Source organism: Entelurus aequoreus, linkage group LG04 (assembly GCF_033978785.1).
Source record: "Entelurus aequoreus isolate RoL-2023_Sb linkage group LG04, RoL_Eaeq_v1.1, whole genome shotgun sequence".
Lineage (NCBI taxonomy): Eukaryota > Metazoa > Chordata > Actinopteri > Syngnathiformes > Syngnathidae > Entelurus > Entelurus aequoreus.
The window spans coordinates 46,306,980-46,320,349 of record NC_084734.1 but is presented as its reverse complement, the minus strand read 5'-3'; the positions used below and the strand labels follow the sequence as shown (position 1 = coordinate 46,320,349).

General features: G+C 38.9%; 2 protein-coding genes across 3 annotated transcripts in view; one reads left to right on the top strand and one right to left on the bottom strand.

Moving 5' to 3' along the window:
* prpf39 (PRP39 pre-mRNA processing factor 39 homolog (yeast)) overlaps positions 1–9,645 on the bottom strand; it is an 18,602-nt gene extending 8,957 nt beyond the window's left edge. Inside the window, exons 1-8 of the mRNA XM_062045002.1 lie at positions 9,479–9,645; positions 5,822–6,220; positions 5,548–5,741; positions 5,345–5,470; positions 5,142–5,260; positions 4,894–5,061; positions 4,629–4,809; positions 4,090–4,197 (exon numbers count right to left, since the gene is read on the bottom strand). Of these exons, the coding sequence (XP_061900986.1) occupies positions 4,090–4,197; positions 4,629–4,809; positions 4,894–5,061; positions 5,142–5,260; positions 5,345–5,470; positions 5,548–5,741; positions 5,822–6,220; positions 9,479–9,491 (1,308 nt within the window). The 5' untranslated portion in view covers positions 9,492–9,645. The remainder of the gene's footprint in view (positions 1–4,089; positions 4,198–4,628; positions 4,810–4,893; positions 5,062–5,141; positions 5,261–5,344; positions 5,471–5,547; positions 5,742–5,821; positions 6,221–9,478) is intronic.
* Positions 9,646–10,149: 504 nt separating this feature from the next.
* On the top strand, positions 10,150–13,072 carry arf6a (ADP-ribosylation factor 6a). Of its 2 annotated transcripts, none has more exons than XM_062045012.1 (2): positions 10,150–10,542; positions 10,676–13,072. In XM_062045012.1, exon 2 carries the CDS (start codon positions 10,933–10,935, stop codon positions 11,593–11,595), a length of 663 nt encoding a protein of 220 aa, XP_061900996.1. In that variant the 5' UTR covers positions 10,150–10,542; positions 10,676–10,932; the 3' UTR covers positions 11,596–13,072. The 2 variants fall into 2 exon arrangements, with proteins under 2 accessions (XP_061900996.1, XP_061900997.1); XM_062045013.1 differs by having other exon boundaries at positions 10,150–10,574.
* The last annotated feature ends 298 nt before the right edge of the window (positions 13,073–13,370 follow it).

Here is a 13,370-nt window from a genome sequence, read left to right as displayed (position 1 = left end):
GGTGTCCTTCGACATCTCTTTGGTCTTGGCCATAGTGGAGTTTGGAGTCTGACTGTTCGAGGCTGTGGACAGGTGTCTTTTATACAGATAACGAGTTCAAACAGGTGCCATTAATCAGGCATGTGAATTGACCACAATGAAAAAGACTGAAAAAACTTCCGGGGGTCTGGGGGACGAAGGCCCCTGGTGTGGGGACAAGGGGGGCAACGCCCCCCGAACCTCCTGGTTTTTCACCAATTTAACATGCTAAAATTAACAAAGACAGCACCATTTGAAGAAAATATTTTAGTGTTTAAAGACATGAAAACATCATTAATAGAACATACATAACCCAATTATCCTAATGAATCACTGTGTATGGTTCAGTCCCAACAGTATTTAGTCACTAATATTTACATCTTGTGTTCATTTCACATCCACAGGTGTCACATTGATCAGTGTTATTATCTAGTTTATTTACAGTATTACCACATTACTTCAGTTCATGTAATGTAAACATGTCATTCTTTTCGCCAAAATAGGATATACATTTATGAAAATAATTAAACATGTTTAGTATTGTTTACTCATATTTGAAAATAGGAAATAATAATAATGTGATGACACTGACATATTGCATGAAACAAGTGTGAAAATATTTACCTTCAAGATTGTTACACCACTGACAATAGTTTCAACAGACTACATAAGAACTTAATATTACAAAATAGTATTATATGCAAATTTATTTCAAATAAATTGTTACCTGGAATCAATAATGCGACTCTTTGAATTTCTGTAATTTCATAATATATTTTCACGTGGCTTTTTATTTTTAGAAAAACCCATTTATATTTCGTTAAGCAATAATTGGTTAATATTTAAAACAAACATGTGTATTTTGCAAGCAAATATTTTTTAGCTTACCTCATTATTAACAACCCTGTCTGCAACTGAAGTGGGTGGATCTTTCCTCTCCATGTCTACGGCAGTTGTCGATGTAAACAAAGGATGAAGTCCATAAGGTTTGCTCACTTTCGGTTGACATCCAAAAGTACCAGCTAGTGAAAAGTTTGTTTTCTTTGCTTCAAGTTGTTTCATATGTTTTTGGCGTTTCACATGTACTTCCAAAGCCTTGAAACCTCGTGATCCATAGTCAATATTATCATGACACCACATGCACAAAACCTTTCCGGGACGATCGATTTTCCGAATAAAATCACCGAACAAAGTCGTAACTTTCTTTTTCCCAACAGTATCAGTGATTTCCCTTTCCATCCAGTCCCATCGAAACTTATTTTTGACATGTTTATCAATTTCTTTTACTCGTAAAGCGTCCTTTCTCTCGAGAACCGACATCGTTTACATATGGAAAATGGCCGTAGTATCCATTATGAATGATGACGTTATTAACGTCATCATTCATAACAGATGTCCTGATTGGTCACAAGGAACATATCGACCAATCAACTACGGCGTAATATAAACTACGTCTCGAATCTTGATTTAGGGTCGGAAAAAAAACGGAAAAACGGGAGATTTTTTTTTTCTTTCCCCGAGATTAAAAAAGACGGAATTCCGACTTTAGACGGAAAGATCACATGCCTGATTAATACAGGTAACGAGTGGAGGACAGAAGAGCTTCTTAAAGAAGAAGTTACAGGTCTGTGAGAGGCAGAGATCTTCCTTGTTTGAAGTGACCAAATACTTATTTTCCACCATAATATACAAATAAATTCTTTAAAAATTCTACAATGTGAATTCCTGGATTTTGTTTTCACATTCTGTCTCTCACAGTTGAAGTGTACATATGATGAAAATTACAGACCTCTGTCATCATTTTAAGTGGGAGAACTTGCACAATTGGTGGCTGACTAAATACTTTTTTGCCCCACTGATATAGACATACATACATACATACATACATACATACATACATACACACATATATACATACATATACATATATATATATACATATTGATTGAGACTTTTATTAGTAGGTTGCACAGTGAAGTACATATTCCGTACAATTGACCACTAAATGGTAACACCCGAATAAGTTTTTCAACTTATACACACATATATATATACATATATATATATATATATATATATATATACATATATATATATATATATATATATATATATATATATATATATATATATATACATATACATACATATACACATATATATATATACATATACACATATATATATATACATATATACATATATATATATAAATACATATACACATATATATATATATACATATATATACATACATATACATATACACATATATATACATACATATACACATATATATACATATACACACACATATATATACATATACACACACACACATATATATATATATATATATATATACACATACATATATATACACATACATATATATGTATGTGTATATATATGTATGTGTATATATATATATATATATATATATATATATATATATATATATATATATATATATATATATATATATATATATATATCAGTGGCGTACACACACATATATATACATATACACACACACATATATATATATATATATATATATATATATATACACATACATATATATACACATACATATATATACACATACATATATATGTATGTGTATATATATGTATGTGTATATATATATATATATATATATATATATATATATATATATATATATATATATATATATATCAGTGGCGTGCAGTCACTAGAGGCAGGGGAGGCACGGCCTCACCTGCCATCATGGAAAGAAAAAAAAAAGTAAAAAGAAAAAAATAATTAAATTGTTATATGTATCCAGTGATTATACTAAAGTTATTTTCCATTTAACTTCACGAGTTTTAGATTATTTTTATTTTCACATTTGCCGTTCAAATACTGAGAAGAGACGGTTCTGTGATCAGCAGCCAGTTGAGGCACGTCACTGCGTTGTGCCTCATCATGGATTGTGCGCAATGACTCGGCTAACTGCTGGCCTGCTGTGCAGTGAGACCGTATTGCTATATGAATTATATTATACATTTCCATAGTTTAGTTAGCTGAGGTATATAATGACCAGTATATTTTGTCAACAACTGTATGTGTGTAACGTATTTCTTGTGCTGAGCGATCATAAATCTGCTGCGAAGACGCACTGTGAGAGGCTCGTCTCATAACCCCGCCTCCAGGTGCCAAGCACCTCCGCCACAGAATGCACCGCCCGACGGGAGCGCCGCGGCCACACCAACCAAAGCCCACACCCAAACCCTCCACGTGCAAGACCGAATCCACCCAAAAAAAGTCACTTAACAAGAAGCCAAAAAGTGCAAAAACAACAATGCTCGCGCTGGAGAAGCCGCGAACGACCGCAGGGACACAACATTAGGTCCACCTGCAGACTGCACACTGTTCCCGCACTTATAAGTAAAGGTAAGACCATAATAACGTTTTTTTTAATCAAATGTGCTTTTTTGTATGTATGTATGTATGTATACATACATACATATGAGGTGACGCACCCAACACACTTTTTCTTTATCATTTAAATAAAAAAATACAAAGTTTTACAAAATAAAATGGAAGGTCAACATATTTATACTTAACACCAGCATGTAGTTAACATACAATAGTTATTTAACAGTTTTGTTTACAATTACATGATAGTTCTCGCTAGTGCCATGTCCTGAAAGGCCAAATAGCGTTAAGAAGTTGCAGTCCATTTTTTGCGAATATATTTTCTTCCGGTTTATAGGTAAAATATATGCCAACAGCTGATAACCGTGATCAAAGTCAAATTAATTGCGATTGATGATATAGCAGCCTTGCAATTATATTTATAATAAAATGTAAAAAAAAAGGTTTTTTTACAGTTTATATTCTTCCCCCCGCAACATCCGGTCTGACTGTGATAACAAAATAAAGGTTTCAAAAAAGTTCCTTACAAAAGCATAATGTGCTTTTGAAGCACTTATTGATAAATTTACAAAATATATTAAATTAGTTACTGCAGATCACATATTTGTTATGACAGCCATATATGCAAGTAATAGAGTGATACGTTTACATGGGTAAATGAAAGCTTACCCCTTCCTCAAAAGCCCAGCGCTTGCTGACTTCATGTTCATTGTGGTTGAACACTTCCTGTCGAGCCTCAATCACCTTGTGACGCATGTTCTCGATCTCAGTCACTCTCTACATGAAAACACAAAGAAAAGTCGAATGGTTAGCGAAGCCATGGGCGCGTGACACATATTTTATGATCCACATGATGTAATAGCTGCTGGTCCTGCAGCCATAGATTTACATCACCAGAGACAAGAGGCCTGCAGGGGGGGTGTAAATATGCACCCTGCATATCAACCTCTAGGTGCAGGTGCTGGGGGTGAATGGGCCTCAGTTGGTCCTTTTAGTTTAAGGGCGAGTGTCCCTGACTGGATGCCAGCTTGAATCCCCCTGGCTGTCTTTGGCTTGGCTGCCAACATAAAGACAACTCTTCAAACCTGAGCAATTTTTTTCCTAATCCATTTCATGGTGGAGAACAGGCAACCTCCATCAAACTCCAGAAAGCAATTCAAGTTTGTCTTCACATTTCCCTTTGCAGGGATTGCGGGCCGCACTTGTACCTTGGCGGGGTCGGCGAGATCCTCTGTGCCAGGCGGCAAATCCTCTTGGGGGGCAGGGTTTTCTTCATCCTCTCTCACCATGGATGCCAGATTGGCTTTGGAGAGCTCCAACCTCAGTTGGACAAACTCTTCCTCAGACAGGAAGTGTTTGGGGTTGTTGTTCTGTATGTGATCTTTGAACCTAGATGCACGATAGAGAATTACAATTTACAAGACAGCATTTATATGGTTGACTGCAGTCCTTTCAAAATGTTGTGTTCCTTACTTCTGGAAGTGCTGAGAGTAGAGTTGTGTCGGGATGGCCAGGATGCGATCGTAAATGGCTGTGACGTTTCCAAGTTTTTGTTGTTCCGTCTCCCAAGTGATGAAAGACTCCCAAAGACGGTCGGAGCGAAAGTCTGTGCCTGCAGCAAGCACTGCATGTTCATAGGCCCTGTGGGTGAAAAGAACAATAACCTTTGACTTTTGTCTCTACCTTGTAGTGAGGCTATGAGTTAAAAGTATTTTACGCACGCTCTAATTCGCCCCTCAGTTTCTGGGTCAGTTGTATCCGAGTTCTCCTTGATGTAAGTCATATAGTGCAGCCACAGGTCGACACTCAGCGGGATGGCCTGCAAGCCTCGCCGGTACACCTGGGACGAAAACCAGAATTGTTTGGACATCTGTATTGATACAAAGATGATCTGCATTAGTTGAATAATTAAATGTATCCTTACCTCTTCTGCCACATGTATGTTGCCATGCTTTTTTTCTATGTCAGCATACTTCTTCCAGTAGCCATAGCAGTATGGGTAGCGCAGCAGAAAGACATCAAATGATTTTCTCACAGCTTCCAGGATATTCTGAAAGATTAAGCATGTTTTGCTACATCACTTTTAAGGGCCTCACTTGATGATGCACACAAATGGTTTCCCCTGACCTCTTGCTCAACATATTGCAGCAGGTAGACCCAAGCGTTGAAGTCTTCTGGGCTGTCTTCACATCCTTTGAGGAGCCTTTCAAACTCACTGGGAAGTTCTGGCTCCATGGGGGGAGGGGGTTCTTGGCTTACGTCTTTGGGGGCCTCTTCCAGCTCCATGACTTCGTCAGTGGCTTGTGGTGTCTGACTGTCACCTGTAGAAATTCAACTGGATGCTATAATGTACAGTTTTTCACTTAAACTGAAACAAGCCTGGCATATGTGGCGATTTTACCTTGATTAGCCAATTCCTGGCTATGTTCCTGAGCCTCCATAGACTCAGACTGGAGTTTGGGCAGCTGGTCACCCTCTTCCGGGGGCTGCAGCGGAAGTGGCGGTGGAGGTGGGGGTGGCTGCTCCTCTTGATAGAGCGGAGCGCTAGCAATCTGAAATTGCTCCACGCTCTTCTCCACAGACCTATGCCCCAAAGGAGGAGGTGGTGGCGGGGGTGGTGGCGGCGGGTCTCCATCATTGGGTGCTGGTATGCTATTGAGTGGCTCGGGGGCACCTTGCGCCACGTGCCAGTCTTCAGCTTGGTTTAGAACAGGAGGGTAGGCTTCACCGTTGCTTGCCATGGCAGGGAGCTCAGATTCCAGCATTCCACAATTAGGGTCTTGTGGGGTGTGAAGGACTGCTGAAATAAACAGTACAAGTGTGGTTACCAACTAAGAATCAACCATAAGGTCGCATGTAGGGATGGGGATCAAAAACCGATTCCTATTCATAACCGGTTCCCAGTAGGGCTGCAACAACTAATCGATTAAATCGATTAAAATCCATTATAAAAATAGTTGGCGATTCATTTAGTCATCGATTCGTTGGACCTATGCTATGCGCATGGGAGAGGCTCCTTTTTTTTATATAAACTGCAACATTTACAAACAGCTGAGAAACAATAATCAAAATAAGTATGGTACCAATATGCTGTTTTTTTTTTTTCAATTAAATATTGGAAAGGATAGAAATGTAGTTTGTCCCTTTTATCCGATTATTAATCGATTAATCAAAGTAATAATCAACAGATTAATTGATTATCAAATTAGTTGTTAGTTGCAGCCCTAGTTCCCAGTGTATCAATTCCTTGAAATCGCTTGCCCTTTTTTCAAACTATTCCTATGGGCGGGAATGATGTCATGACACAACATGCGTTGTGGCAGCAGACAGCAAAATGGCACCCAGAAACGCTTCAAAGTCTTTTTACAAGAAAAGATTGCAACAGTGCTACTTGTAATAATTGCAAGGCTGCTATATCATCAATTGAAATTAATTTGAGTTTGATCACAGTTATCAGCTGTTGGCATGTATTTTACCTATAAACCAGAAGAAAATACCTTCGCAAAAATGGCCTGTGCAACTTCGGAATTCGGCCGTTCGGGACATAGGACAAGAGAGAACTATCATGTATCATGATACTACTATGAACTAATGCAATTAAATTTTGTTCTTATCTGTACTGTAAAGTTCAAATTTGAATGACAATAAAAAGGAAGTCTAAGTCTAAGTAATTGTAAACAAAACTGATAAATAATTATTGTAAGTTAACTACATGCTGGTGTTAGTCTGTATGGTCATGTTTAGATTTCACAAATGTTTGTATGTATATATAAAGGAAATGTATGTTACAACATACTGCAGTAGTAAACAATAGGAATGCAACAACGATACTCGGTATTATCCTGCACTGGACAATCACAAAATCTGTGATATTAATCGAGATCGGTCCATACGAAAAAATGTATCCAGTCCTACGAGCAATATGCCGAAACACAGAACACACAGAATGCAATGACTATAAATGAATGTTGAATTTCAAACCGCTCCGATGTCATCGCAGCAGCAGTAACCTGGCGTAAATACAACACGTACCCTATAATGCCTCCAATAATGTTTGCGCTGTTTGTTAAATGTATTAAATGCTTCCTCATTTAGATGAGAATGACAATAGCCAGAGTCTGACTGGCTCCAAGGCGGTCAGTACTCGTTCCAGTTCAAATCTGCCGCTAGACAAATGTGACTGGGCAGTGACTAAGTTTGTGACGTGATCAAAAGCTTGCACGCAGTTGCCACAGTAGATGCTCCTGATTTTCAGTAGGTGAATGTTTAATTCAAGTCAGAGAGAAAAGATGCATGTTTTCCTTCCACCAGATTTTCACCCAGTCATTTCCGTTATACAGGTGAAACTCAGAACAATATAATATCATGTAAAAGTATATACATGTCAGCAATTCAACTTCAAATGTGAAACTAACATGTGATATAAACTCATTCCATGCAAAGGGGGATAAGTCAAGCACCAGCCTTTATCATTTTTATGATAGTTTTTGAAACCCCACATTTTCTGAGATTTTCAATTAAAAGGTTTTATTAAGCTATAAACCATAATCATCAAAAACATAATTTAAAAAAAGGATAAGTTACTGTTATATTTTTGTGTAAATTCCACATATGATTCATAAATCCCACAAAAATATGTATTTCTTATATTTATTTTTTTTAAAAAGCTATTGTTGTCAATACTATGTATGTGCCTCTTAAGACTTTACTTTAGGCTTTGTAAGGTCATGTTACCTATAAACTAAACAAACTAATGCTAATCCACCTTTTTGTTCTTTTTTTTTCCAAATAAGAATCAACAAGAGAACCGATAAAGAGCCGAATCGAAAGTGGGATCGGAACCGGGAAAATGTCATCAATTTCCATCCCTAGTTGAAGGTATGTGCGTATTCGCCGCTGGCTGGCTCTATGCAGTGGTCACTCGTGTTTCACACTTGAATGTGCCGGTGTGAACAGCAACCACTCAACAAAACTTCCCTGCAAAAAATCTACATTGAATAAAAACTTAATTGGAATTCCTTCTAAACTATAAGTTATACATGCATCTGTGAGTCCACCAAATATATTTTAAATTCATGAATTTATTTTTTTTAGATTCACAGATTTCCTCTTTCTGGTCGCCCGTAATGTTACTCACGTCACAAGTCGAGTCGGACCAATCATGTTTACTCAGATTTTTTTGTAACTTTCTGTAATAATTTAATGAATTAATCAATTAAAAGTACACCTTAACTATTAAACCTAATTACTTATTTGTTTAACAAGCTTTCCAACAATACCAACATTTTTAAATACTAAGAAAGTTATGACATTTTGAACACAAAAGGTCACACTTAAGATCTTGACCCCATTGACTTTGTATAAATTAGTGCATTTTCACTGGGTAAAACAATTTATTGATATTTATCTCAAGAAAATGATACTTTACTGAAATCGCTCTAGTAAGTCTGATATTACTGGTTTAATTTAAATGTTTTTACACACATATCTATAAGCTGCATGTTTTGGAGAGAGACTATAAATCATGTATTTTGAAATATTACTTTTTTATTAAAAAAAAAAAAAAAGGGTTTAATCTATTTGAATACACCAACATTTATGGCGATGCATAGATACGCATTACTTTTAATTAAATGCATTAGATGGTAACCACACTAAAACGCGTGTTTGCACCGTCAAACTTTAAGTTAGGCCTTGACTATTTGTCTACTTCCTGGAACAACCGCCGCTGCTAAGTGACTGTGAGTTAGCTTTCTTGAAGAAATGTGGGCAAAATGGATTAAAGTGCCAATTCTAAATTAGCGTAATGACCCAAAGTAGTTCACTTTTTACAGTGACCAATCACCTTGAAATGCCATTGACCTTCTGAATGGGAAAACTACAACGTGCTCGGGATACGCAATTCTCCTGTTTCTCCTCCAGCAAGTAGTTGGCCCCCGTTGCTTCTAGAAATTAGCTATCCGGCTAACGTTGGACATTTTAGCTAGCGCGGCCATTTTCACGGTGTTAAGATTATATACAACAACTATGTGCGTAACAACCCAGTTGGTGATCTTACCGGATTCTTCCATCAAATATTAGCGTCAAACTTAAAGCGTCGTTTCTTGGTCACTTCGAATCTAAAAAGTGCAGGCAGCGTAGCGTGCTTCGTCCACCATCTTTTTTTCAATCCCAAAGAAACAAGGTGGCTAGTGCGCCTGCTCAGTCAATACGGCCCCGATCGTCTCGCTTTCCGTCGGCACTTTCGACACAGAGCGATACTAAAGTGTTTTTTTTTTTTTTAAAGAAGTAATATTTATATTGAACTAAGTCAGTAAGTTTGATTATCTATTTCATTTTTGCATCATGGTGATTGTTGGTTATATTATTATATTATGCATTTTGTGGCGAAATTATTCCCGCCCTACTTGTTCACTCTACCTCCACGTCACTAACGTACGCTTTGAAATTCAAAGCAATTGAATGACATGGTTAAGTTTAAAAGGCAATGCATACAGCGCACCTTATCTTGGCATGTAATATTTAAAAATCACAGGATCATCCTAAATGACACGTTTGTGTGAGTGTGAGAGGAATTCGTGTTCTTAAACATGACATTTACGCGCCGTCAAACATAAATTGAAAGCTTAACATGGCGCCCAGGGAGCCAATGAGGCGGGCTGCGGCGCGCATGCGAAATGGTGTGTGGTGCCTTTAGTAATCTTAAAGTCAGGAATTGTTGGCGATTCGGTGTTGTGATCGCAATAGCCTAGGTTTTAAAACAATACTTACATGTATTGTACATGTATTATAAAATCATAGTTTTATAACTGACCGCTTGGAATTTACACATACACCTCATCAGTATTAACTACTGTTGCTGTCAAGTAGGGGCGGCACACCCTTCGGCCACCTTTTGTGTGTGGTTTACTCAATGCCCGAGTTAGTGATGTGTACTTGAAGGCATCACCAGTTCGTGTATGTGAGCCGTGTACAGGAAGTGGCGGGCCGCGACTGCTCTGGGTCCGCACCTTTTCCGGTAACACAGTACTACGGTTGAGAGAGCGAGCGAGAGCGGCAAAAAGAAGACTGAGAGGCGGAGGAGATACGACTCGGGAACCGGGCAGAACGATAGCCGGAGACGTGAGTCTTTTCCACCCTATTCTAATGACATGGTATGGTCCGTCTCTCCCAAGCCGAAATTGGATTCTTCTTTCGGCTTCAAAGTTGTCCTCTGTCCTGCTAACACCCGCCCCTCCCTGCTCTTGTGTCATAGAAAGGGAAGAGGAGAAAGTCGGATGAATCACTGACCTTTCCGGGCCTTCCTCCACGGAAAGGTGGTGGGGGTTGAATCCGTGTGTTACGGCGGTGAATTTAATCGGCAAGCCCCTAAGCGATTGTGGACGCACAGCGACCGAGGAGGAAGTGCTAAATCCGGGTATGGACTGGGCCTGACTCCGACTCCCGCTGAGCGCTCTGGAGTCTGGAAGACTTTGAAGTCTTTGTGGAAATGTGTTTTTTAAAAAGGCACATATGAGATTGATCCTACAAGGCTACTGCACACCCACTCAGGTCACATATAAAAATATTGTTATTATTCAGCCGCCATTAAAGACGCTAGACTCCCTTACCCCCCCATCTACTAAGTATTTATGCCCAGCAAACAAGATGGGGAAAATGCTGTCAAAGATCTTTGGCAACAAGGAGATGAGATTATTGATGCTTGGACTTGATGCTGCGGGAAAAACCACCATCCTGTACAAGCTGAAGCTGGGACAGTCAGTCACCACTATCCCAACAGTGGGCTTCAACGTGGAGTCGGTCACCTACAAGAACGTCAAGTTCAACGTGTGGGACGTAGGCGGCCAGGACAAGATCCGGCCTCTTTGGAGACACTACTACACTGGTACCCAGGGCCTCATCTTTGTGGTGGACTGTGCCGACAGGGATCGGATCGACGAGGCCCGTCAGGAGCTCCACCGTGTCATTAACGACCGTGAGATGAGGAACGCCATCATACTCATCTTTGCCAACAAGCAGGACCTCCCAGACGCCATGAAGCCCCACGAGATCCAGGAGAAGCTGGGCCTGACGCGGATCCGGGACAGGAATTGGTACGTTCAGCCCTCATGTGCGACGTCTGGGGATGGACTCTTTGAGGGCCTCACCTGGCTTACTTCAAACTACAAAAGCTAATGCCCCACCAGCCTGAACTTAACAGTAGTCAACAATGAAAACACATGCGAGAGAGAAAGAGAGTATAATGCAATTAATTACACAACCTCTCTGCTCTATAGCAATTAGTTTTATTCCCCATTTTTCACAATTGGGACTATTATAACCCAAAATTGTAATTTTTGTTTGCTTTGCAGCTCCCTCCCTATCTGCATAATCAGTTTAAGAATAATTTCAGCTCTTATTGTTTGGCAGGTTACTTCGCTTTTGCTATCTTCTTGTTCTCCATGGACTTGACATTACCGATCCTAAGAGTAGGTGGACAACTTCTGGGATTTGTTTTGCCTTTTATTAGCATGTCATGTTGAACTTTTTCTAAGAATGTCTATGTTGCGCCTCAAAAACAAACAAAAAAGTGAATTAACCTGTTATTTTTGTTGTTTTTTTGGAGGAAGAGAGACGCCTTTAGGGATGTTGGACTTCGACCCACTGTGATATGGAATATTTCTCTCACACAGATCTTCCATTGCGTTGTTTGTAGTTTCAGCTGCCTTAAAAAAGGGTGTTCTTTGCACTTTGGGGTGGAATGTCAAGAGAGGTGTCACTTTGCTGGTTGTGCGCTTTTAAGTTTGAAGTGACTTTTGGACCCCAGCAAGTGTTTTTACGACATCCTCCACTCTCCAAACCGCCTCCATTTTTGTAATGTTGGCGCTTCAATGACTTCATCATCATCACCCTCTAATAGATCACTCTTCAGTTTTATCAATTTTTTTTGCAATGCTGATTGAAGTAATAAAAAAATGACATTCAATTCAGAAAAGTGACGCCTTTTTTAACAAGAATCAAAGTGATATTTGACGGGTGTGAAGAGGAAGTGAGAGAGATCAGCGTTGGGCGAAATAAGAGCTCTGGTACGGCTTCCTGCATGCTCTTATGAGTCACTGCCATGCAGTGGTTAAATAATGACATCTCTGCTTTCAAACTTTGAACACCGCCCCACGCAACGTTTTGCGCTACCGTAAGACCGCAAGGTTAAAAAATGGGGAACGAGCAGTGGGCCGCAAATGTTCCATGTGCAAGACTCTGGACACCCAAAACTTTAAACCTACAAATGCTAATAAACATAATTGAATATGGCCTTTAAAATCATTTTTAGAGCGCCACATGCAATGCATGCCCACAGGTGTTGTGCAGCGATACAGTCCAACACGGTTTCTGTTATAACAAAATGAAAGCATGAAGTTACACAACAAATATTTTAAGTCAATTTATTCCTCATTAGGCACTGTCTACACAAGACACTTAGTAACAATAATGACAATAATTTGTTTAAATGTGCTTATTATTATGGTGAAGTATTTCTCATATTTTATTTGAAACAATTGTCATATGATGCATGGCACATCTACAACCACAAATGTATTTTTATATTAGGAATTTTTAAAAAACCTGACATAGTCTTTGTGTAGGCGCATCTAATGTAGTGCAACGCCAATGTGTAATATTTGGGTGCATATATATTTGAAAGCTTGTATATCAGTTTGTCAGCTTCCACCTAGCTAGAAGGTGTGGATTTTGGCTGGTGAAACGGTACTTGCCATTAAATGTATTTGGTTAAACAACCGGGTAGATCAGTACCAGGTTCCACTTAAAAAATAACCAGGTGGAATAAAGTCATCATTGCTGTACTGTACTTAAACGTACCCTCCGAGTCCTCCTTCTTTGTTTCTGTATAAAGTATACAAAAAAAAAAGGCCGGAATCCCTGTGCTCGGAATGCGGGTTCACTATCCATCC

Excerpts from the sequence above, each read along its gene's own strand:
- arf6a (XM_062045012.1), top strand. The coding sequence starts at position 10,933 with ATGAGATTGATCCTACAAGGCTACTGCACACCCACTCAGGTCACATAT.